Source organism: Equus asinus, chromosome 1, assembly GCF_041296235.1.
Source record: "Equus asinus isolate D_3611 breed Donkey chromosome 1, EquAss-T2T_v2, whole genome shotgun sequence".
Classification (NCBI taxonomy): domain Eukaryota; kingdom Metazoa; phylum Chordata; class Mammalia; order Perissodactyla; family Equidae; genus Equus; species Equus asinus.
Window position 1 is genome coordinate 183,546,609 of NC_091790.1, and position 27,390 is coordinate 183,573,998.

The window sequence follows — 27,390 nt, forward strand, 5'->3', positions numbered from 1 at the left end:
GTAAATTTTATGTTACATATATTTTACCACAAAAAGAAAGAGAAACAGTTTAGAATCTGCTCAATCCCTTCTCAGATTAAAGGGATCTAGTCCCACCAGAAAGACCTGCCAGGGAGCCGGCCCTGTGGCAGAGTGGTTAAGTGTGCATACTCCACTTCAGTGGCCCAGGGTTTCACTGATTCAGATTCTGGGCATGGACATGCCACCACTTGTCAGGCCACATTGAGGTGGCGTCCCACATGCCACAACTAGAAGGACCCACAACTAAAAGGTACAACTATGTACTGGGGGAACTTGGAGAGAAAAAGCAGGAAAAAAAAACCCAGACTGGCAACAATTGTTAGCTCAGGTGCCAATCTTTAAATAAATAAGTAAATAAATAAATAAACAAATAAACAAATAAATAAAAGACCTGCCAGAAGGACAGTCAGAAATAGAAGGGAAGAGAAACATGGGAAATACAGAACAAGCAGAAAACAGGAGATAAAATGGCAGTATTAAGCCCCATATAGCAATAGTTACTCTAAATGTAAATGCATTGAATTCTCCAATCAAAAGACAGAGAGTCAGGGCTGGCCCCATGGCCTAGTGGTTAAATTCCCATGCTCCGCTTTGGCAGCCCAGTGTTTCACCAGTTCAGACCCTGGGCACACACCTAGCACCACTCATCAAGCCATGTTGAGGTAGTGTTCCACAAAGCAGAACCAGAAGGACCAACAACTAGAATATAAAACTAGGTACTAGGGGGATTTGGGGAGAAGAATAAAAAAAAGACACAGAGTGGCGGGATGGATTAAAAAATAAGACCCAATAATTTGCTGCCTCCAGGAAACATCTCTCAGTTCTAAAGACAAACACAGGCTCAGAGTGAAGGGATAGAAGACAATACTCCAAGCAAACGGCAAGCAAAAGAAAGCAGGTGTTGCCATACTGCTATCAAAGCAGACTTCAAGATAAAAAAGACAAAGAAGGGCAGTATATAATGATAAAAGGGACACTGCAACAAGAGGACATAACACTTATGAATATATATGCACTTAAACACAAGAACACCCAAGTATATAAAGCAACTAGTAACAGACCTAAAGGGAGAAATTAACAGCAACACAATAATAGTAGGGGACCTCAACATCCCACTTTTATCAATGGATATCTCATCCAGATAGGAAGTCAACAAGGAAATACAGGACTTAAATGAAAAACTAGAACAGATGGACTTATTAACAGATATATAGTGAACATTCCATCTAAAAACAGCACATTCTTCTCAAGTGCACATGGAACATTCTCAAAGATTAAAAACTCTCAATGAAATCAGTATAGAAGGAAAGCACTTCAACATAATAAAGCCCACATATGACAAACCCACAGCCAACATCATATTCAGTGGTCAAAAACTGAGTCATCCCCCCGAGAACAGGAATAAGACAAGGGTGCCCACTCTCACCACTCCTATTCAACATAGTACTGAAGGTTTTGGCCAGACCAATTATGCAAGAAAAAGAAATAAAAGGAATCCAAACTGGAAAGGAAGAAGTGACTCTTTCACTGTTAGAGGACAACATGATCCTATATACAGAAAACCCTAAAGAATCCACCAGAAAACTACTGGAAATAATCAACAACTACAGCAAAGTTGCAGGGTAAAAAAAAAAATCAACGTACAAAAATTAGTTTCATTTCTACACAATAACAACGAGCTAGCAGAAAGAGAACTCAAGAATACAATCCCATTTACAATCGCAACAAAAAGACTAAAGTATCTAGGAATAAATTTAACGAAGGAAGTGGAAGACTTACACAATAAAAACCAGAAGACATTATTGAAAGAAATTGAAGATGACATAAAGAAATGGAATGACATTCCATGCTCGTGGATTGGAAGAATAAACATAGTTAAAACGCCCATATTACCTAAAGCAATCTATGGATTCAACGCAATCCCAATCAGAATCCCAATGACATTCCTCACAGAAGTAGAACAAAGAATCCTAAAATTTATAAGGAACAACAAAAGCCCTCGAATAGCAAAGCAATCTTGAGAAAAAAGAACCAAGCTGCAGGCATCACAATCACTGACTTCAAAATATACTACAAAGCCATAGTAATCAAAACAACATGGTACTGGCACAAAGACAGACACACCGATCAGTGCAACAGAACTGAGAGCCCAGAAATAAAACCACACATCTTTGGACAGCTAATCTTCGACACAGGAGCCAAGAACATACCATGGAGAAAGGAAAGTCTCTTTAATAAATGGTGTTGCAAAAACTGGACAGCCACATGCAAAAGAATGAAAATAGACCATTATCTTACACCATACACAAAAATTAACTCAAAATGGATTAAAGACTTGAATGTAAGACCTGAAACCATAAAACTCTCAGAAAAAAATACAGGCAATACACTCTTTGACATTGGTCTTAGCATCTTTTTGAATACATGTCTACTCTGGCATGGGAAACAAAAGAAAAAATAAACAAATGGGACTACACCAGACCAGAAAGCTTCTGTTAGGCAAACGAAACAATGAACAAAATGAAAACAACGACCCACCAACTGGGAGAAGATACTTGCAAATCATATATCTGACAAGGGGTTGATTTCTAAAATATATAGAGAACTCATACAATTCAACAACAAAAAAACAAACAACCTGATCAGAAAATGGGCAGAGGATATGAAGAGACATTTTTCCAAAGAAGATATACAGATGGCCAACAGGCACATGAAAACATGTTCAACATCATTAATCATCAGGGAAATACAAATCAAAACTACACTAAGATACCACTTTACACCTGTTAGAATGGCTATAATTACCCAGACAAAAAACAACAAATGTTGGAGAGGATGTGGAGGAAAGGGAACCCACATACACTGCTGGTGGGAATGCAAACTGGTGCAGCCACTATGGAAAACAGCATGGAGATATCTCAAAAGATTAAAAATCAAAATACCATATGACCTAGCTATTCCACTATTGGGTATTTATCCAAAGAACTTGAAATCAACAATTCAAAGACAAATCTAAATAGTTGGGCATATTAAAAACAAAGACAAAATGGGCCTAGATTTGTTTCTTAATGTCACTATCATAAAACAAACAAAAAAAAGTACCCTGGGGAACTAAAGAGACATAACAACTAAAAGCAACGCATTATCCTTGACTGGATCCTGGATTAGGGAAAATAAAATTTTTTAAAAACTAGAAAGCTGTAAGTGACACAATTGTGAAATTTGAATATGGACTGTATGTTAGATAAAACCACAATATCAATCTTAAATTTCTTGAGAGTGATAATGGTTTTAGTTTAGTTTAGAAAAATGTCCTTGTTCTTACAAGCTATATGTCAAAATGTTTAGTGAAACAGCATTATAAGGTCTGTAATTAACTTCCAAAAGGTTAAAAAAAATACACACCCAGAGAAAAGAGAGAGACAGAAAGAAAGCAAATGAGAACTGTCAAATTGAGAAGAGTATATCACTTATGAGTTTTCACCATGCAATTCTTTCAAGTTATGAATTTTTCAAAATAAACAATTTGGGGAAAATCAAATAGCTGATTAATATACTGAAGGAATTAGAAGACAAACTGGAGAATTTCCATTAAGAAATGGAATCTAGGGCCAGACTGGTGGCATAGTGGTTAAGTCTGCACACTACGCTTCAGCAGTCCAGGGTTTGTGGGTTTGGATTCTGGGAGCGGACCTACACACTGCTCGTCAAGTTATGCTGTGACAGCACCCCACATACAAAATAGAGGAAGATTAGCACAGGTGTTAGCTCAGGGACAATATTCCTCAAGCAAAAAGAGGAAGATTGGCAACAGATATTAGCTCAGGGCCAATCTTACTTACCCAAAAAAAAAAAAAAGAAAGAAAGAAAAGAAATGGACTTTATAAAAAAAAGAATCAAATGGAAATTCTAGAATTGAAGAGTACGGTAACCGAAATTAAGAACCAAATGGAAGAGTTAAATAAAAATAGCAAAGCAGACAACTGAAGAAAAGAGTACTACACTAGAAAATAGGCCTATAGAAAATAAGACTGAAGCACAAAGTCAAAAAAGGATAGAAGGTAAAGAATGAGAAGAATGCAAGTGACACATGGGACACAGTGAAAAAGTCTAACATCCATATAACTGAAATCCCAGAAGGAAAAGAAAAAATGAGGCTGAAGCACTATTTAAAGATAATGGCCAAGAAATTTCCAAACTAATAGAAGATACCAAGTCATAGATTTAAGAAGGTCTACAAACCCCAAAGACAGAAAAACCAGACCTAGGCACATCATAACAACACTGCCAAAAAACCAAAGACAAAAAGGAAAATCTTAAAGGCCAGAGACAAAAAGATGCATTATCTTTAAATGAACAACAACTAGACTGACAGATGACTTGTCAACGTAAACAATGGGAACCAAGGGGCTGGCCCAGTTGCACAGCCTGGGGTTTGACAGCTCAGATCCTGGGTACGGACCTATGTGTTGATTGGCAAGCCATGCTGTGGCAGGCATCCTACATATAAAGTAGAGGAAGATGGGCACAGATGTTAGCTGAGGGCCAGTCTTCCTCAGCAAAAAGAAGAGGATTGGCAGCAGATGTTAGCTCAGGGCTAATCTTCCTCAAAAAAAACAAAAAAACAAAAAAACAATGGGAACCAAGTATTTTCAAAGTACTAAAAGAAAATAACTGCCAATTGGTTATTTTATACCCAGCAAAAAATCCTCCCAAAATACAATAAAATTAAGACATTTTAAGACTAAAAAGAGTTCATTACCAAGAGACCCAAAAATAAAAAAATAAAGAATAGCAAATAAACCATAAATTAACTTTTCTTAAATGTATCAGAAAGCTGAGGTTGTAAGGTAACCAAGTAGACTGAAATCTAAAGACAGACCTCTCCAAGGAGACAGGAGGCAAGCATTGGCTCATCTGTAGCAGAACAAAGGTGGAAGAGATGCAGAGCACCAGACAACCAGGTAATAAAAATTCAGCTAAAATTATTAACAAATTGATAAAGGCTGAGTGAGTGTGAGCTAGCAAAACCCCTGGGACTCACAGACACAAGGGGATTTCATAGCCACTTACAGGCTTTTCTCCACAGATCTCCACGACACTCAGGAGAAAGACTGGAGGTAAGGCAGGAGAGCAGAGAAAACCTCCTTTCTTGGTGCAGTCCTGGGAGCAGCAGCCTCATCTGCAGAAAAGGCATAAAAAGCTCTGACTGGACACTTCTCCCCTACTCAAGAAAAGCCTAAGCCATGTGGGAGGGGCAGCAAATCACGTCACCACCAAGACATCAGCTAAGACTCATTGCTGTTGCAATAAGGGTAAAAGAAAAAACCTCTACTCCTAGCAGACAGGGTATAAAACAGTCTTGAGCCCATCATACTCGATGAATACTATCAGAGGTCTACTATCACTGAAGAAAGGGCGAAAAAATTTATCCTGCACAAGGCCCACCAGACGCAAGGCAGAGCACAAATGCCACGGGAGAGGACAGGATCACTGAGAAAGCCCCACCAGGGAGAATAACAGACAGTGGAACTGTTAAAGATTACAGAAGACGAGGGCAACAGAGAACATTCCTGTCCCCTATTCCCACAAACAAACAAACAAATACTAAACACATCGTACTCAAAACTCCTGAAAGCCAGAGATAAAGAAAAAACACTGGAGGCAGAAATCATTTTACCTTACTCCCAAGGTATCCTTGACTCTGTCACAGCTCAGTTGTAGAACTTTATGTTGTAATTACTTGGGCCTTTGTTAATCTTTCCTAATAGACTATAAGCTCTTAAAAAGTAAAGCACAACCTTATTAATTACCTCTGCATCTCTCAAAATCCTTTGGCCATAAGAGGCACTTAAAGTATATATTAAATTGTTAAATATGAAGCAAAATAACAAGATACCATCATCTCATAAATCTATAACATCTCTTTGTTTTCCCAAACATGAAGACCATTCCCTTAGCAGGTAGCTGAGATACCTACTAAATTGGAAATCAGCTACAAGACCAGAATCCAAAATGTTTAGAGAGAGAAAGGGCAACAGAACACAAGCAAATCAGGTCTTTACAGATAAAGAAAACAAAATACCTGAGAGGATGAGACATTTTTCATTCCAAGTCCTTATTTGCAGAACTTCAGCTGCCTTGCCCAGATGGAGCCTTGATTTTGTTTTGTTTTAAATATATATTTTGTTTTAGAAATGGGAAGAAGCTCAAAATTTTCTTAGCTAAAATCTGAAGATTTAAAAATTTCACTCAGGGGCTGGCCCCGTGGCCGAGTGGTTAAGTTCGCGTGCTCCGCTTCGGCGGCCCAGGGTTTCGTCGGTTCAGATCCTGGGCGCGGACATGGCACCGATCAGCAGGCCATGTTGAGGCAGTGTCCCACATGCCACAACCAGGACCTACAACTAAAAAAGTATATACAACAATGTACTGGGGGGGATTTGGGGAAAAAGTAGGGAAAAAAAAAAGATTGGCAACAGTTGTTAGCTCAGGCACCAATCTTTAAAAAAAAAAAGATTCAGTGAAAGGAACCTTAAAGTCTCCCCAAAATAGAAGTCTTTCCTGGAACAAACTTACTTTAAAATATTACCAGTATTTCTGAAATAGGAAAAAAAGGAGAACAGCACTTAGGCCCTGGCAACTAAACCAAATACAAAGCTTGCATGTTCTAATGCTCATTATGTTATTATTTAGTTTTTTATTTTTTAACTAAACTAAAATATAGATGGCAATTATATGAATTTCCTAGGATAATTCCATGAGAAATTGGTCTTAGAAAAATTCCCCAATTGCTCCTTGCACAAATGTATCAAATAGAACCAAAGTGAAAGAAGAGCTCTCTTCTCATTTCAAGCATCATTATTTATCTTGATGCTGCCTCACCCACTGGTCAAATGTGCCTCTCTTTTCAAGTATTTGTCTTTTGTAATAAGAACAAAATACAAGAGTGACCTCTAAAGAAACCTGACAAACTGGAATACCACAAAGCTACTAAGCAAACTGTCAACGAAAAATTACCCAGAACGATACTACCAGTACTATATATTAAGGGGTCATAATTTATCACTTTATTTTGAATGCCAGAGTGTTTAAGAATTGTTGGCATCCAAAACAATCTTACTTTGGTCACTGAATCATAAAGGAAATGCAACCAAATCCTGACACCCTAGACACTATAGCACATTGCTCACTGTTCTTCCCCTCTGCTAAGCTGCAGAAAAAAGGAGAGAAGGAAGGAAGGTAGGAAGGAAAGAAGGAAGGAAGGAAGGAAAAGGGATTCTTTACAAGGAAAGAATAAAGCACTTACACTTCATAGGACTTTCTAGCCACAGATGCCAGGTGCTACCCACTGAAATCCAGGCTTGGACTAAGCTCCACATTTCTGAAAGGACCATCTCAACCGAAGCCTGGGGCTCAGAGTCAGCAGGAGGAAGCTGCAGCTCCCACTAGCAGCACATTTCAAAGAGGCTGCAACAAGAGAACATTATCCATTTAAGCATCTAATTCCAATCTTCCATTCACAAAGCAGTAGCAGAACAGGCCTTTATATCAGTCTTTTCAAAAGATATTTCCATGACTATGTGATGAATATAAAGCAGGCTATGGCCCAGCAATCTTTTCACTAGCATGCTCTAAGTCTTTCATTATACTGCACAGCAGATCCTAAAGTACTTGCCCCCTTTTTGCTTTAATGGTGCATTATTGCTCCAAGACTCACTTCTACACCAACAGTTCTAAAACTGCCGAATCAACCGAAATCACTGAGCAGGCCCTCAACAATGCAGGCATACACCCAGATAGGAGCCTAAGGATTCATTAGCTGCCAAGAATTAGCAGCGGATTAAGGCTGCTAGTTAATCCTACACAAAAATTCCCCAAATTAAGCAGAATTACTTAAAAGACATCACTGAGGACGGAAGAGCTCTGGCAAATAGGAAATGAGGTTCTGGAAATACAAATATTTCAATGAGATTTGAAAAGTAACATAAAAGTGTCAGCTTGCTGTACTTTTTTAAGCATTTCAATTAGTGAATAATACACTTATTAAATAAAGACTTTCAAAGATTTATAGTGTACTGGAGGGAGGGGGAGACCAGGTCAGAGCACAGAGTAAGAAGAACTAAAAAACATAATCAAACAAACGCAACATTTTTGACACCTGCCCTGTAACAACGTTGTATAGAGCTAGGAAATCAGAATTTCCCAAATCAAGAAAAAATTATTTTCATGAGACAGGTAAAGAAAGAAAAACGTTTAATTTATCTGAAACAGAGAAAGCAATTATCACCCAACTATCTTAAGTTTTTGATCTAATCCTTTACGATAACTTTACAAATTTAAGACAAACTGCTAGATCTGTCACAAGTTACTTTCTGATGGTTTGAAAGGGAGAGAAAATGGTGTGAGGGGATATTAAGAAAACTATAAGCTATGGGGCTTAAAAGATAACCATCACTACCTAAAAATGATATTTTCAAAACTCCTTGTTTTGCAAGATGGCCTGAAACACAGAAACTATGATGAAATGAAACTTAGCTAATACCTTCACCGCAGCAGTGATGAGTAAACAACTCCCACCACCAAAAGCAGAGAGCACACAAAAAATAATTATAAAGCCCTTTGCTAGCTCCCAGACGCATAGAATACTCTTGTATGCATAATCTTTTTAAAAGCAAACAAGCTCATTTATAGAGACAAGTTCAGCCAACTTACATTTCACAGCTATTTTCAAAATAAGTGAATAGATAATTAAAAGGGAGACATTATTTCCCTTACGGGAGGGAAGAGATTTCTGGCTAAAAATAATTCTTTAAATATCAGAAGCTATTCAAATTCCAGAAGAAATACTCAAACACTCTTCAAGACAACTTTGCAAGTGCCCACGTGCACTGTTCTATCTTGATCTCAACAAAAGAGATCAGTAAGACCAAGTGACAGCAATGCACACTGTGGTCTTCTCAGTTTCTGATGAAATCCCAGTATTTCTCGGACAAGTGTTTTCAAACAATCCTATGTCGGAATGACCTCTGTCAAATTAATTTTGGCTCAAATCTGTAGCTGTCAGTCATGCATAATGTGGTACTGAAAAATCTTGCCAAAACTTTTTCATGACAAGTGCAAAGAATCCCTATCCCATTTACAAACCCTCAGTCACCTATGCATATGATTAACCTCAAGAATGGCCCTGAAAAAAGGCCCAAATACACTTGGATCTAGAAAACCAACTTGGGTTGGGAGTGACTGAAGCATGCATTCCTTGGTAATCACTCCACAGTGGGCCTTACTAATTATACTGAGCAGCCTTGCTTTAAAAGTAGAAAATGCCAAGCTTGAAACCATTTCATTTGAAGCAAAAGAAGCAGCCCGTGTAAGAGCTTCCTGAAAGCGAAAAATATAGAAAATGTATTTCCTTTAACTACTGGTCTCTATTCCTGTCTATCTGAGCAAATTTCATAATAATTCATATAAAGGAGAATGATGAGATTATCAGATTTATTAAGCATATGTTAATGAGATGCTGAAGTTCCAAGTTTTCATGTTATAGAAATCGGAGATGTCTAGCTTAAAGCATTGTAAAAAACGTATAACAGTGTTAGAAAACTCTGAATGCTTACATAAGAACATGTATATTTTCATGTCTAGTTGCAAGTATATTCTTCTGCTTTGGGGCTATCTGTTTAAATGGTATTAAACTTGGCTGAGACAGAAAATACAAACAAGGAAACAATGAATACAGGGAAAAACAAAAGAACTGTGCTATGGGCTTAAGAAAAAAATAAGTAAAAACCATAAATGTAAACTCTGTTAACAGAAAATTTCTTACCTGCCCCCCCAAATATGTTTCATATTTTCATTTTGGGAACTCTACCAAAAAGAGGAAAATTAAGTCAGTACTTTTAAGGAGTTCTACCTGCCCAACACTACAAAATTATCCCCTTTAGCAATACTGTGAACTTCTAATAAAGAGAAATAACGTTTCTCTCTCGGGCTTCACCTATACAGCAATAAAACACTCTGGTAATATTTCAGTACCAGGGTACAAGCTAGAGAAATACAGCAGAGGGAATCTGAGCAATCTCAACTTACTATGAATTAGTTTTTAAGTTCAACAGAGCTTAAAATTCTATAAAACCTGGAAAACAGTATGGCAGTTCCTCAAAAAAAAAACAAACATAGAATTACCATATGTTCCAGCAATTCTCCTTCTGGATATATACTCAAAAAAATTGAAATTAGGGACTCCAACAAATATTTGTACACCCGTGCTCATAACGGCATTATTCACAATAGCCAAAAGGTAGAAGCAACACAAATGTTCACCGAGAGATGAATGGACAAACAAAATATGGTACATAATTATTCAGCCTTAAAAAGCGATGAAATTCTGACACATGATACACCATGGATGAACCCTGAGGACATTATGCTAAGTAAATAAGCTAGTCACACAAGGACAAACAACTGTATGATTTCACTTATTTGAGGTAGTCAAATTCATAGAAACAGAACACAGAATGGTGTTTGCTTAGGGATGGGGGGGATAAATGGGGAATTAACCATGTTTAATGGGAACAGAATTCCAGTTTTACAAGATTTAAAAAGTTCTGGAGAGAGATGGTAGTGACAGTTGCAAAACAATGTGAATGTACTAAAAGCCACTGAACTGTACACTTACAAACGGTTAAAATTTTCCTTTTAAAAAAAGGAACGAAATTTTGACACATGCTACAACATGGATGAACCTTGAAGAAATTATGCTAACTGAAATAAGCCAGACACAAAAGGACAAATATTGTATGATTCCACTTATATAAGGTACCTGGAATAGTCAAATTCATAGAGACAACATGTAGAATGGTGGTTGCCAAGGGCTGGAGAAAGGAGGGAATAGAAAGTTATTATTTAATAACTACAGAGTTTTAGTCTAGGAAGATGAAAAAGTTCTAAAGATGGGTGGTGGTGATGGTTGCACAACAACATGAGTGTACTTAATGCCACTAAACTATACACCAAAAAATGGTTAAAATAGTTCCATTTTATGTTACAAATATTTTACCACAATAAATAAAATCTATTTTCCATTTCTGTCATAAACATCAGTGCAATCAACATGAAAGAATGCTGAAGAAATATCTGGAAGGCTTTGAAAGAAAACTATGTTATAATTAGAAGATGCAGCAGTGTCCTGATAATTTTATATCCTGAATCAAACCATCAACTCTGGTCCAAGGCCTGGGAAGACAAGAAATAAACTAATCCAAATCCAGATGAATGCCACCATGTAACAGACTACCATGCCAACAGAAATACCATCAAACTCTCATTCATAGGCTCCAATACACCAATAACACAAAATGTCCCTATCTGCACTATCCAAGACTTGGAATGTGTCAGTACAAATAAGGAAGTGATTTTAACTTTTATTTAATTTTAATTTAAATAGCCACAGTAGTCATCTGGCTATTGACTACCATATGAGATGACACAGCCAGATTAGCAAACTCTTTTGGGAGAGAGTTTTTGGTTTTTATCATTTACTTATATACTCCCAGTTTCCAGCAATGCAAGGCATACAGGATTCCTATGTTCACTGAACTAATCAATCCACAGAAGTTGTATAGGAACATTTTCTATTTTGTAGAAGGCTTTCTTTTCAAAAGTATATTATGTTTTAAGGATCACTTAACTGGAGGATGAGAGCATAAGCATTAAAAAATGCGTAGATTTTCAGATACATCAAATCAATGACTGCAATTGCTAGAGAAAAACCAAAGACCCTAGGTTTCAGAACTAGGCTAAAGAATCAAGGAATTCCAAAGAGGAAAATTACTAGGAAAGAAGTTTGAAGCCAGTACTCCACGATCCATGACCTTCCTGATATGATATTTAGAAGAAAAATTCCCAAGGATATGTGATAAACCAAAAATGACAATGCCAACTTAGTCAATCAACGTATGACTTGATTTCACTTGGTTTGTGCTTTTTATGCTTTTCATCAATTCTTTTCAGTGTTCAGATAGAACTATAAAACTTTTAAAGTAACCTCTAACCCACACATTGTCTCTGTAAAAGCAGTCTCCTCCTTATAACCCCAATTACAAAATAGAACAAATGAGTAGCATAATTCATTAGCCCTAGAAAGAGATGGTCTTTCCTTCCATTGCTTTCTAGATTTTCTACTAATTTTGGTTACTGGAGGTGGACAAAAGAAACCACCAAGTGTTCAGAACAGTCCACTGTTACATAGGCTTCCTTTAAGATCTGTTTCAAAATAATTTTATTTTTTTTAAAATACTTTGAAGATATGAGTGATATCTGCCTATTACATAAAACAAAACCATGGCTGTAGGCTATTTCCAAGAATTTTGGCAGGAAAAAAGTTTAGAACAATGAACATAGATTCGTCAGAAAAATGGCTGTTTTATACAAATATTAAAGAGAAAAAAGGCTAACTCATGGCATCAGCTAAATCATACCCAAATTACACCTTTACACCAAATCTATAGTCACCAGGGTCATTATAACTACACTAAATGACTCTAAGATTAGTAAAGCATGGGGCATAAGAGAGTAAGGATAATAGTTTTTCAAAATGTATATTCTTCAAGGTGGTTTTGAAACAAATCAAGCAAATTCTGTTCCTTACCAACTTCAAATTGAAAATTAAAACCCGATGCTTGTTATTACATCAAAATACTTCTGGTTAAATGTATCACTTAGTGACTACTTGGAGAAAGACTTCTTGAGTCAAGAAATTCCTCCCCCTTTCTGTACCCAAGTATTTCAAAGCATAAAAAGAGGTCAATATAAACTCATAATAAAAGTTGTTTAAAAAAAAAGGATGGAAAGATCAAAAACAGAGCATCATAGGAGGTTGAAGAATGCCTATTTTCAATTACCCATGGATATGGCAGAGAGAAGCAGCGAAAAATGAAATTCATAGAAAAAGACAAATCTGAGTTACCCAACTATCCCTTTGGAGGTGCCTACAAGCTACTGATTCAAAAAACATTTTTAAGAACCTATGTTTTGGGGCTGGCCCCATGGCCTAGTGGATAAGTTCGGTGCACTCTGCTTTGGCAGCCTGGGTATGGATCCCAGATACAGACCTATACCACTCCCCAGCCATTCTGTGGCAGCGACCCACACATAAAACAGAAGAAGACTGGCACAGATGTTACCTCAGGGCCAATCTTCCTCAGCAAAAAAAAAAACAACAAAAAACAAAACAAAAAACCACATCAGGCATCTTGATTCCTTCTTAATAACCATGGTTTATTCCTTCAACTATGGGTATCAGATTATATAAACAAATAAAAGGATACGACAGCCTAGCGGGGGAGTCAAACAAATTTTCAAAAAGATGAAAAAAATGATAAATGGAATTAAATAAAGTGCTCTAGGTTTGTAGTGCTGGCAGAAGTGACTTTCAGTTGAAGAGAATCATTTATGACTCTAACTTTGAAAAGATGGGTTAGTTTCTTCACTTGAAAACAGGACTGGGAAAGAGTAATAGCAAAAGCAGAGAGATAAGAAAGAATCAAAGAAATCACAAAACTGGACAAAGGTAGCATCTTCTTCCCCCAAAAAACCATTTGCTTACTATGGGAGATACTACAGCTGTTTGAATGCTGATGGAAAGGACCGAGTAAAGAGGTAGTCTGAGTAAGTGAGACAGAGGATAACCAAAAGATCAAGGTTCCTGAGAATTCAGGAAATGAGATGCAGAGCACCTAGAGCTGACAGAAGCAGGTGGATACATCCATACTGAAGTTTTACCAAATAACACATGAAGGGTTGATGGTATATTTAAGAAAGTGACTAGAAGGGGCCAGCCCCGTGGCCTAGTGGTTAAGTTCAGCATGCTCTACTTGGCCAGCCTGAGTTCGGTTCCTCAGTGCAGACCTACACCACTCCTCAGCAGCCATGCTATGGTGGCAAACCACATGCACAACAGAGGAAGACCGGCACAGAAGTTAGCTCAGGGCTAATCTTCCTCAAGCAAAAAGAGGAAGATTGGCAAGAGATGTTGGCTCAGGGTGACTCTTCCTCAGCAAAAAAAAAAAAAAAAAAAGCGACTAGAATGAGAGATCTTGGAATCCAAATTGGGTAAACAGGAAAATAAAGATAAGACCTAATAAAGAAAAAGTAGGGGCCAGTCAGTGGAAGGTTTTGATAAAACTGAAGATCTAATGCAGGGACTTCTGTTTAACATGATTGAACTAATTGAACACATCTGTTTGCCCTCAGGTCTCCTCCAAAAATCCACTAAAATCAGAGTAAAGATATTTAAAAAAGGGGGGAGGACCCACAAGGACAAAGAGAACGGAAACATGAGTGATATTAACAAACCTGTGGAAACTAGATAGCTAACAGATGAGTTTTAACTGTCAGCAGGTCTAAGAAAGCTAAAATTTGCCTGGGGGCAGGGAGGGAGGATGGGATGAGAATGGAGAAGCCAAGGGGCAAACTGATTCATGTTGCAAAATCCTAATTAAGGCTCAAGAATTAGCAGTACACACCTGAAGGCAGATGCACAGGTGGAAAAGAAAACAAAGGGTTGGGTTCAAAATCTGTATAAGCAGTTAGACTCCTAGATTTTCTCCCTGACTGTGAGTGGCCAGGCTACTATCCTCCCACCCTCAAAGAAGACTCATGGTTTACTTTGGAAAGACCGAAGTAGAGGGACTCTGCACTCTTGAACAACAGACTCACCTAAGGACAGGAATATCCTAAGGAAAATAGGAGATTAAATTAAAGCCTACATACTTAGTGATGAGATCCATCCCCCAGCTCATTCTCCTTCCTGCTACCTGCAGGCTCATTTATAACCACCAGGCAGAAAACTAGAGGAATTCTCTCCAGGTAAAAGTGCTCCAAAAAGGCCAACAGAAAGACAATGAGAGAGAAGGGGTGAAGATTCCCTTCTCAATTATCCATCAAATGAGGGAGTAATCCAAGAAAAGATCATGGGATCCAGGATTCAGCACATCCAAAACAAGAGGTGAAGGGAATTCCCTAGCATAGTGTTAAATAGAGACCTCAGGACAACAGCTGCAACAGATATGCAGAACAACCAGGCCAGACTGGAGCAGGCAGCTCTTGGGAGAAGTTTCCTTCCACCAAAAAAGGGAACAGATTACCAGTTTGAATATACTAAGAAGATATTTACACTTACTGACAGAGTTTGGGGATATATATAAAATAAAGTAAATGTGAAAAATAGAAAAAGGTAAGGATTACCACCAAAAGAAAAATTTTTGACAAAAAAGGAAATATTACCAGGATATACATATGCTAGATGGAGAGAGCCTAAATCCTCATCTTTCATAGGAGAAAGTCTATACGTAACCACTTTTTTTTATCCTAGGCCTTGTAAAACTATTTCCATTTTACAACTTTTTTTAAAAGTATGGTTTAGGGGCTGGCCCCATGGCCGAGTGGTTAAGTTCGCGCGCTCTGCTGCAGGCGGCCCAGTGTTTCGTTGGTTCGAATCCTGGGCACGGACATGGCACTGCTCATCAGACCACGCTGAGGCAGCGTCCCACATGCCACAACTAGAAGAACCCACAACGAAGAATATACAACTATGTACGGGGGGCTTTGGGGAGAAAAAGGAAATAATAAAATCTTTAAAAAAAAAAAAAAAAATTTCTAAAAAAAAAAAGTATGGTTTAAAATTCTTTTAATTTTAAAAATAAAACTTTTTAATTTTGATAAAAATTAAAATTAGAGCCAGCCCTGATGGCCTAGCAGTTACAGTTTGGTGTGTTCGGCTTCAGCAGCCTGGGTTCAGTTCCCAGGCATGGAACCACACCACTCGTCTGTCAGCAGCCATGCTCTGGTGGCGGCTCACATAGAAAGAACTAGAAGGACTTAGAACCAGAATATACAACTATGTACTGGGTCTTTGGGGAGGGGGAAAAAAAAAGAGAGAAAGATTGGCAACAGATGTTAGCCCAGGTGCCAATCCTTAGGGGGAAAAAAAGGAAGACTGGCAACAGTTGTTAGCCCAGGTGCCAATCTTTAAAAAAAAAAAAAACACAGCTAGAGGCATCACAATCCCTGACTTCAAAACATACTACAAAGCTACAGTAATCAAAACACCATGGTACTGGCACAAAAACAGGTACACAGATCAATGGAACAGAATTGAAAGCCCAGAAATAAAACCACACATCTATGGACAGCTAATCTTTGACAAAGGAGCTGAGGGCATACAATGGAGAAAAGAAAGTCTTTTCAACAAATGGTGCTAGGAAAACTGGAAAGCCACATGTAAAAGAACGAAAATTGACCATTCTTTTTCACCATTCACCAAAATAAACTCAAACTGGATCAAAGACCTAAAGCTGAGACCTGAAACCATAAGGCTTTTAGAAGAAAATATAGGCAGTACACTCTTTGACATCAGTATTAAAAGGATCTTTTCGGACACCATGTCTTCTCAGACAAGGGAAACAATAGAAAGAATAAACAAATGGGACTTCATCAGACTAAAGAGCTTCTTCAAGGCAAGGGAAAACAGGATTGAAACAAAAAAACAACCCACTAACTGGGAAAAAATATTTGCAAGTAATACATCCGACAAAGGCTTAATATCCATAATATGTAAAGAACTCACACACTCAACAACAAAAAATTAAACAACCTGATCAAAAAATGAGCAGGAGACATGAACAGACATTTCTCCAAAGAAGATATATGGATGCCCAATGGGGACATGAAAAGATGTTCATCATCGCTGATCATCAGGGAAATGCAAATCAAAACTACACTAAGATATCACCTTACACCCATTAGAATGACAAAAATAACTAAAACAAATAGTAACAAATGTTGGAGAAATTGTGGAGAAAAAGGAACCCTCATACACTGCTGGTGGGAATGCAAACTGGTGCAGCCACTATGGAAAACAGTATGGAGATTCCTCAAAAAATTAAAAATAGAACTACCATACAATCCAGCTATCCCACTACTGGGTATCTATCCAAAGAGCTTCAAGTCAGCAATTCCACAAGTCCCATGCACCCCAATGTTCATTGTAGCATTATTTACAATAGCCAAGACGTGGAAGCAACCTAAGTGCCCATCAACAGATGAATGGATAAAGAAGATGTGGTATATATACAATGGAATACTCCAGAGCAAAATCATCCCATTTGCAACAACATGGATGGACCTTGAGGGAATTATGTTAAGTGAAATAAGCCAGATAGAGAAGGACAATCTCTGTATGACTCCACTCATATGAGGAATTTAAACATGTGGACAAAGAGAACAGACTAGTGGCTACCAGGGGAAGGGGGGGGGGGGTGGGCACAAAGGGTGAAGGGTTGCACCTACAACACAACTGACAGACAATAATGTACAAGTGAAATTTCACAAGATTGTAACCTATCATTAACTCAATAAAAAATTTTTAAAAAATAAAATAAAAAAAATAAGACTTCAAAAAAATAAAAACAATTATATGAGGTTACTTGAGATTGAGCCAAGCAAACTGGAAGAAGAGTGGGATATGATCAGAACAGAATGTCTCAGTTAGTGATAGGGGGAGGGGGGGCCCTGGTGACTTTTTAATAATGACAAGATCCAGGGTACGAATGTGTGAACAGGTGGCCAAGCTAGTGATTGGGTGGGGTGGTGACTTTTTAGTAATGTCAAGATCCAAAATGTGACTGTGCGACCAAGTGATTGAGAAAAAGAAGTAAAGGAATTAAGAGGCCAAAGTGCTGGGTAAATTATCAATCCAGATGCTGAAGTTGCCTAAAAATGATGATGTGTGATTGCGCTGGATATTTTCCAGGTCCACTTGTCCACCCTTCTTTACCATGTTTTCTACCTCAGAGTGCTGACCTGTATGGACTACATCAACGGGTTCCCGTGTCCCCTACCTTCTGGTTGGGTTGTTCAATGGGGAATCCCAGGAGGAGGTTAGGAGAATAAGGTCAGGATATTTATTACTCCAGCTCCCTCCCTGCAAAGTCACCTCATGCTGACTGTATCCCTTCAACTGAAAACTACCACTCAGGGGCCAGCCCCAGAGTGGTTAAGTTCGCACTCCACTTCAGTGGCCCAGGGTTTCGCTGGTTCGAATCCTGGGCGCCGACAGGGCACTGCTCATCAAGCCATGCTGAGGCGGCATGCCATATGCCACAACTAGAAGGAATCACAACTAAAAATACAGAACTATGTACCGGGAAGCTTTAGGGAGAAAAAGGAAAAAATGAAATCTTTTAAAAACTACCACTCATCTCAAAGCAGCCAACTCCATACTTTTCTTGAGAGTTCAAGTAACTACTCCCCCTCCCATCCCTTCCAGCTTAAGGGTGTTAACATTTTGGTTACAGGTTCCTACACTATCTTTTGTGGTACCACATTATACCCACATCTTTATAAATAGTACCAATATCAAATAAACCCTCCACAAATTACCCTATTTCAAGTGTACCATCTGTTCCTGTTGGGACCCTGACTGTAAATAGTGATGAAGATGATGATCTAAGACTGTAACAGAGACTAATGAAAAGTAAGAAAAGTGACTACCATTTAAATAACAATTACTAACATATTTTGAGGTCTAAGTTCCAAGAACTTTGTTAAGCTTTTCATAAGTATTAATTCATTTAATCATCACAAATATCCTATGTAGCAAGCAGAGATTTTTGTCTGGTTCATTTTCATATGCCAACTCCTAACAGTTGCTGGTACATGGTAAGCACTCAAATACTGATTTAAAATACACACAACAATAAGCAGGTTTAGTAGGGAAGAGCTGATTTTCGGTTTGGGGTGGCATTTCTCCTAGTTATACTTTGAAAACTATACAAAGATCAGGGACTTGTGACTCCCAGATGACAAAAACTAGACACTAAATAAGACCATACATGAGTAATTTTCTTCTGTAGCTTACAGTGAGACTTACTCCTTTATCTTGCCGTAAGGACCTGGGTTCCCAATTTTTTTTAAGTGTAATATTCAAAGTTGCAAATTTTTAAATATTTACTATGCACTTGCAGCGTGGGGGCTGATTTAAAAGGACAGAGCACCTTTAAGGACCAGTTATGAGTTTAAAAAAAGAAATGAAAGGAGGGAGGCAAATAAAAAACACGCTTGCAAGTATAAAATGCAAAAACGAAAAAAGGTAAAGTCAGCAAGATCACCAAGTATACATACTTACACAGAATTAAACACAGCAAAGGTAAGTATGAAAATTAGAGAAGGAAGCCTAAGACACGTGAATCAAAGAATGGAGAAATACGATAGGTATGCTAGGTCGCAATTAAACCCCTCACTGGCTGCTCACAGTTATATGGAATAATCAAGGCAGCTATGATACCCATCTTAAAAAGAACCGAAAAGACAAGGTTAGAGAACCAACATGCAGCAAAATGAGAACTGCAAAGATTTTCTGAATCCAGAATTGATATTTTTTCTTTACATTATGTTGCACTCCAAAACGCGGGGAAAATTCACGTGTTTAAGAATCTAGAAACCTGCGAAGTTTCGAGAATAATGTACTCAAACTAGAGTGCAAATCACCAAGGAACAGTGAAGCGTAAAGCTACAACCTGGAAGGAATTGCCACATGCAACATTTGGACACCGAGAGGAGACAGATAAAGCATCCTTAAGTGGAAGATGGAGAAAGCCTGGGACTGGATATGACTGAAGGAAGACAAAACAGAATAGCAGGGCCTAAGAAGCAAATAGCAACGGGGAAACTTACAGAAGATCACCAGGTCGATGCCACAAGCGAGAAGTATCGGACCTACAAATCAGATTCCACGGGGTGGGGAAAGGGCCAGTTCGCGACCGACCAGCTGCGAGTAGTTTCCGAAAAGCGGCATAGATGTAGCTTCGCAGCCCCACCCCGCGGTAGCAGCTCCTCCCCAAGGAGGACCTCGCGAGGCCAACCGCCCGGCTCAGGCTCCAGCTCGAGCCTCCGTCCCACGCGCCCTTGCCCCGCGGCGCAGAACGGCCTCTCTGGGCCCCTCACCGAACGCTGCAGCTCCCCAAGCCAAAACGAGGCGCGCTCCTTTCCGCTGGGATCTGGGTCGTGGTAAAGCGCCTGCACTGCCTGGTACACGAGCTGGAGTGTCGGCTTTGCCCCTTCCATGGTGGTGGCGGTGGTGGTGGCAGCGACGGCTCTGGCTCTTCTCCCGAGGTTTCTCCGGTTGCCCCCGCCTTCGCGCTTCCTCACTGTGTTGGCCACGGCCGCTCCCTGACTGGCGCCATCTCCTCTTTGGCCGTTACCACGGCAGAGGGGTTCCCTGTGGAAGTTGCCCCCTCGGAAACACAGGTGAGATCGTGTTCAAGTTCCTGGCCTTTTTTCCGATTCTCCCACTAGACTCGAGACTTCTGAATCCAGACGCCGGTAGTCCCCTTTTCACCTGCTGACCTGCCCTCAGAAATCTGTCCCGGCACGACAGAAACCATGCAGTGTACCTAAGCCGCGTTTACCCGGACCGGAAGCGGCAGCACCAAGACCTCTGGCATACTTCCGCCTGGTGCAGTGCAAACGGCCTCTTTCCCGGCACGCCTCCTGTTGTCTCCCCGCCCCCTTCCGGAAGTGTCCTTGCAGGGCCTGGAGCCGGCAAGGAGGAGTCGGATGTGGTTCTCTCAGTTTCTTGCGTCCGAGTGGAGCTTTAGGACCGATGTGGATCCCATACCGGAGCGGCACTCCTCTGCTTGGCAATGGATCCTAGGTCTCTCCGCCCGTTTCCGATTTTTCCATCCCTCTCCAGGGAATCCTTTCTGACCCGCGTGTACGAGGTGCGTCAATTGAACCATCCTTGGAGTGTCCACTGTACTGGAAATCCAAAGGTGACTTAAGATAGGGTTTCTGTGCTGACTCCAAAGGAGGAGGCAGACACGTGATCAAATATTGTACCAACCTGAAATACGTGCCACATTGTAGTAAATCCAGAATGCCTAGAATGCCTGTTTAGCCTCCCCTTTTCCACTAGATTGTTACACCCAAAGGGTATTTCATTCTATTGCTCGGGACACTCTGAACTCCAGAGTATTTGCACACATCTTTAGCGTCAGTCTCACATTGAATTGTATTTTTATGTATGCATTTCTTTCCCAATCAAAAATCAGTGGTCTAACAATTCTCAATTAACAAAAGAAAACAGAAATCCTGGAATCTGTACTAAGGAGAGGTTTGGGACAAAAGGTAGCAGTATGTTAAAGGATTTCCCAACAATGCTGCTACTTCTTTGCAATAATAACTGCTACTATTTAGTGAATACTTACAATGTCCAAAGCACTGTTGTTACAAGATCTCATTTAATCCTTTTAACAACTATACCAACTGAATCCTCACTTGAAGGAATAAGAAGTAGGTAATGTAATTTGCCCAAGGTTACACAGTTCTTAAATAAAAGTCAGGATTTGAATCCAATTCAGTTTCTCTCCAAAGCCTGTTAAATTGCAGAGTCCCTATCATCCTGTAGTATGTTAGTTTCTGAAATGTTGTCAAGGGATTTTTAACTGCCAACATCACAATGAAACATGTTATTGTACATAGATGATATAAATTCAGACAAAAGAAAATTATTTTGGTTACCTAATTCACCCATTCATTAAAAGAAAATTTAGTAAGACCACCTTGGTCTCTGCCCTCATGGGGTTTACTGTCTAATTGCAAAGAAAGACAAGCAATTCAATACAGTTAAAAATTTCTATGAATATCCACAAGCAGAAGAATGATTTTAGACATACATTGCACCATATACAAAAAGATAAAGAGGATCATAGAACCTAAATGTAAGAGCTAAAACTAAAAATCTTGGAAGAAGACAGGAGTATATCTTTATGACCTTGCGTTAGGCAATGATTTCTTAGACATCGCACCAAAAACACAATCAGTACAAGGAAAAAATAGATAAATTGGACTTCATCAAAACTAATACCTTTTTTTTTTTAGGAAAATTAGCCCTGAGCTAACTGCTGCCCATCCTCCTCTTTTTGCTGAGGAAGACTGGCCCTGAGCTAACATCGGTGCCCATCTTCCTCTACTTTATACGTGGGACGCCTACCACAGCATGGTGTGCCAAGCGGTGCTATGTCCACACCCGGGATCCAAACCAGTGAACCCCGGGCCGCCGAGAAAAGGAACGTGCAAACTTAACCACTGCGCCACCGGGCTGGCCCCAAAACTAATAACTTTTGTTATTAGTTTAAGAAAGTGAAATGACAACCCGCAAAGGGAGAGAAAATATTTGCAAATCTTATATCTGATAAGAGATTAGTATGCAGAAATTATAAAGAACTCTTACACTTCAACTATGAAAAGACAATTCAGTTTTTAAAATGGGCAAAGGATTTGAATAAATATTTCCCCAAAGAAGACATGCAAATACATATCAAAAGATGCTCAGCATCATTAGGCATCCAGGAAATGCAAATCAAAACCATAATGAGATACCACTTCACACCCACTAGAATGGCTAAAATAAAAAAGATAGACTATAAGTATTGGTGAGGACGTGGAAAAATTGGAGCCCTCACACACTGCTGGTAAGATCGTAAATTGGTGCAGCCACTTTGCAAAACAGTCTGGCAATTCCTCAGAAGGTTCAACACAGAGTTACTATGTGACTCAACAGTACCACTCCCAGGTATATACCCATAAGAAATGAAAACATCAGTCCATACAAACACCTATATGTTATGTTCATAGCAGCTTTATTCATAATAGCCAAAAAGTGGAAACAACCCTATGTCCATCAACTGATGAATGAATAAACAAAATGTGCTATATTTTTACAATGGAATATTAAATGTTAAGGGAATTAAGTACTGATACATGCTACAATGTGGATGAAGCTTGAAAACATTATGCTAGGTGAAAGCAGCCAGACAAAAAAGGCCACCTATTGTATGATTCCACTTACATGAAATGTCCAGAATAGGCAAGTCTCTGGAGACAGAAAGTGAGTTAGCGGTTGCCCGGGTGAGAGGAAGTGGAGAGAGATGAAATGTTCTGGAATTAGATAGGGGTGATGGTTGCACAACTTTGAGAATATACTAAAAACCATTTAATGTATGCTTTAGAAGGATGAATTGTATGGTATGTGAATTATATTTCAATAAAACCTCCCTTTTGGTCAACAGCTTTCCCCCCCAAAAAACACCCCACATCATACCTTACTCATCTTTGTATCCTTAAGCCATTGTGTAGTATATAGTTGGTACATAGTAAATGTTTCAACAGACTGCTCTCTTAGCTCTTTAGTCTTAGAAAAATCATTCTAGCTGCAACACGAAATGGCTTGGGCAGGGTGGGATGGCAAGAATAGAAATAAGAAACTGTTGTAATAATCCTAGTGAGGAGTGATGGTGGCCTAGAGTGAGATGTTCACAGTGAGGATGGAGATCGAGATATTTAAGATGAATTTAGAAAGAAAAATTTTGACGCGGTGATTGTTTGAGCTGTAGGGTATGAGGAGATGGAGAACCCCGGCTTCTGAATAGGGAAGCTTTTACGGCAGTGGGGAGGGGTGCAAGGGTGAAGATGAGTTTAATCTTAGACATGTTGAGTACTGAGGCACTTACGAGCCCCCTAAGGCCAGCGGACTGTTGCCTGTGTGAGACTGAAGCCAGGGACTGGGTTGAAGCTATAGATTTGACAGTCATCAGTGTTTATATAGGTGGTGGGTGAAGAAGAGGAGGTGGTTGAAATGATCCAGGGAGAAGAGGGACCAAGGCAGGGCTCTCCAGAGAAACTTTTCAAGGACTGGCAAAGTAGAGGCTAGGAAGGAGTAGCCGAGGGGAAGGTGGAGAACCAGGAAAATGTACTGTGGAGGGATCGTCTTGAAGCAGCATCAGATGCTCCAGAGAGATCAAGTACTGCTAGAACAATACATTTGAAATAAAATATTAGAAATGTATGAAATATTTGAAATACCAGAACCTCTATAACTTTTATCCTGAGGCACGATCGCTGCACTAGTAATACTGAACTCTGCTGCAAAGTTTGATGTGCCCAACACCACTCCCAGCAAAGAGGGCCCCCACTCCTTCCTCCTACAAGCAAATGAAATATGTTTTCTTTAAGCAAGAAGGTGATTTTCTTTTTTTTTTTTTTTCCAGATTTTATTTTTTTCCTTTTTCTCCCCAAAGCCCCCCGGTACATAGTTGTATATTCTTAGTTGTGGGTCCTTCTAGTTGTGGCATGTGGGATGCCACCTCAGCATGGCTCGATGAGTGGTGCCATGTCTGCGCCGAGGATTCGAACCGATGGAACACTGGGCCTCCTGCAGCAGAGCAGAAGAACTTAACCACTTGGCCACGGGGTCGGCTCCGGAAGGTAATTTTCTGAGGGATAGAAGGAAAGAGAGGGTGAGTGTTTCTTTTACTCACTAATGGTGAGCTTACCCAAAGGTTGACTACCATACTTCAATAAACAAGGTCCTCTCCAGTTCCATATGGGGGCTGCCATTGGGACCTCTATAAAACCTTAAATCTGCCATGGGATGGTGCTTGTGACTTGTAGCAAACTTCAGGTTACACTAAGCATAGATCATGGCCCCACAGTGTCCTCCTTAATTCTCTTCTGTCATCCCCTGACTCCCGCTCGTCCATCTTCCAAACCCCAGGGTGAGGCGAGACACTGCGCTTTGGGGAGAAGTTTCAAAGGCAGCATGGCAGAGGCCAATGGTCTTCTCCTCATGCCTATTCTTTTCTTGTTTGGGTTAGTCCTAGAATTCCTTAAAGGAATGCTCTTTTTTTCCGAACTAATTCAAATTGAGTTTCTGTCACCTGGCATCAAAAGAATTTTGATGAATAATCTGCTGTCTTAGTTCAGGCTGCCATAACAAAACACCATAGACTGGGTGACTTAAATGACAGAAATTTATTTTCTCACAATCTTGAAGTCTGGAAGTTCAGGATCAGGGCACCACCATGGTCAGGTTCTGGTAAGAGCTCTCTTCCTGGCTTGCAGATGACCACATTCTCACTGTGTGCTTATGTGGTAGAGAGAAAGAAAAGTCAGAAGGATCTTTCTCTCTTCCTCTTCTTATAGGGCCACAGTCCTATTGAATAGAGCATGACCCTTATGACCTCATTTTTTTTTTTTTTTTTTGAGGAAGATTAGCCCTGAGCTAACATCTGCTGCCAATCCTCCTCTTTTTGCTGAGGAAGACTGGCCCTGAGCTAACATCGGTGCCCATCTTCCTCTACTTTATATGTGGGACACCTTCCACAGCGTGGCTTGCCAAGTGGTGCCGTGTCCACACCCGGGATCTGAACCGGCGAACCCAGGACCGCCCAAGCAGAATGTGCGCACTTAACTGCTGCGCTACCAGGCCGGCCCCTATGACCTCATTTAACCTTAATTGCCTCCAAAAGACCCTATCTCCAGACACAGTCACATGGTAGGCAGGATATAGGGCTTCAACATATGAATTGGAGGGCATGCAATTCAGTCCATTGCATCTGCCATTACCTCCACTGGCCTTGGAGAGCTAGGAGAAGGCCCTCATCTTCACCCAAAAGAATCAGATAACATCAGACGTCTTTGGCACACAGATGATGGTAAAAGCTCGGACACAGCTGTGCAGACTGCCCCAGGGGCAGAGATGTGCTGTGCTTCACCAGAAGACAATACCCTTGGATTGACTATCACAGCTCCACTGCCACACTGCCAGGAACAAGCAGCCACAATTTTCTCAGGTAGTAAAAGGACACTTGTAGGGTAAAAAGGTGTATGCATAGAAATGTCCATCCCAGGATCATTTGCCCTAGTGAAAAAATGAAAATATCCTCAATTTCCATCAATAAGGAACTGAACTTTAGGGTGTATGCAAACATCAGATACTAGGCAGCCATTGAAAATTGTCAGAACTATTGTTAATTTTTGTTACATATGATAGTGGTCTTTTGGTCATATAGCAAAACGTCCTTATGTATTTAGAGATATATGCTGAAGTATTTAGGAGTGACGTAGTATAATAAAGAATATATCAGGGCTGGCCCCGTGGCCGAGTGGTTAAGTTCGGCGCTCCTCTGCAGGCGGCCCAGTGTTTCATTGGTTCGAATCCTGGGCGCGGACATGGCACTGCTCATCAAACCACACTGAGGCATCGTCCCACATGCCACAACTAGAAGGACCCACAACGAAGAATATACAACTATGTACTGGGGGGCTTTGGGGAGAAAAAGGAAAAAAATAAAATCTTTAAAAAAAAAAAAAAGAATATATCTGGTCTTTGTCCCAGTTCCTGGCACGGTGCTTCAAAAACTCTTAGAATTTCCTAAGTGATAGGAAATTTTCTGTTGTTGTGACTCCTGGTAGGCCACTGATAGCTTCAGGATTGGTGTTGATCACCAGAAAGACCAATCACGTGATTAGAGGGTTGTAACTTTGGGCCATAATGACCTCCTAGGAGGGGAGGGGAGCTGGAGATTGAGTTCAGTCACTTGACCACTGATTTAATCAGTCATGCCTAGGAATGAAACCCAGATCAAAGGTCTGGACATTGAAGCTCAGTGGAGCTTCCTGGTTGATGAACACATTGATGTGCCAGGAGGGTGACGCACCCGGTCTCCACTGAGAGAGGTCATGGGAGCTCTGCCTTCCTCCCCGACCTTGCCCTCTGTCTAGCCTTTATGATAAAACTTTAACCATAAGTACAGCACTTAACTGAGTTCTCTGAGTTGTTCTAATAAATCATCGAATCTGTAGGGGTTGTGGGAAACCCTGAATTTGTAGCCTGTTGGTCAAGAGTGCAGGTGGCCTGCGGACCCCTGAGGTAGGGTTGACATCTGAAGTGAGGGCAGTCTGGTGGGAGACTGAACCTCAAGCCTGTGGAGTCTGATACTAACTCCAGGTAGTTAGTGTCAGAATTGAATTGCACTTCACCCAGTTGGTGTAGAAACGGAACAGTGAGATGTTCATGAAGTCTATGATTTAGTTTAACAGACATGAGCCTCCTCTTCAAAAAACAGATGAAGCACATATGGCGAAAGGTTAACAGTTGTTAAATGTGGGGGATAAGTAAATGTGTTCACTATATCATTCTCTCTACTTTTCTATGTTTGAAATTTTCCAAATTAAAAAATAGTCAAAACTAGGAAAAAAAGATCATGTCAATTTTTATTTATTGACATGAAAATATGTCAGAAAATATTATTGGAAAGAGAAACAGGTGAGAATACCCACTGATGTGAAATTATATCTATGTCTGTAACAGGCAAAGAGAGGTGTCTGGAAGGATACTCAACAAAGTGTTGACAATGGTTATCTCTGTTGATGGGATTTTGAGTGGTTTGTACTTTCTTTTTTGTGTGTCTCTTCATAGTGTTACTCCACAAAACTGGGGTTCTCTTGCCTGATGTGCATTAAAAAAGCCAA

The 27,390-nt window shown here is 39.8% G+C and overlaps 1 protein-coding gene and 1 long non-coding RNA gene across 6 annotated transcripts in view; one reads left to right on the forward strand and one right to left on the reverse strand.

The window, feature by feature from the left end:
* The window catches only part of TNPO3 (transportin 3), an 87,804-nt gene extending 67,643 nt beyond the window's left edge, over positions 1-20,161 (reverse strand). The window contains exons 1-3 of one of the 5 annotated variants that reach the window (XM_014854328.3): positions 20,023-20,161; positions 7,328-7,488; positions 5,095-5,203 (exon numbers count right to left, since the gene is read on the reverse strand). Coding sequence is in view for 2 of the 5 variants with exons in the window: in XM_014854326.3 (XP_014709812.1) it covers positions 20,023-20,142 (120 nt within the window). In the remaining 3 variants the exon portion in view is untranslated. Of the gene's footprint in view, positions 1-5,094; positions 5,204-6,106; positions 6,426-7,327; positions 7,489-19,752; positions 19,904-20,022 lie in introns of those variants that run through there. The other 4 variants (XM_070513137.1, XM_070513141.1, XM_070513145.1 and 1 more) reach the window with 4 other exon arrangements.
* Positions 20,162-20,557: 396 nt separating this feature from the next.
* On the forward strand, positions 20,558-23,249 carry LOC139045654 (uncharacterized). The gene is made up of 2 exons (XR_011504451.1): positions 20,558-20,798; positions 21,958-23,249. It is a non-coding gene; the product is annotated as an uncharacterized lncRNA (long non-coding RNA).
* Positions 23,250-27,390: the final 4,141 nt, after the last annotated feature.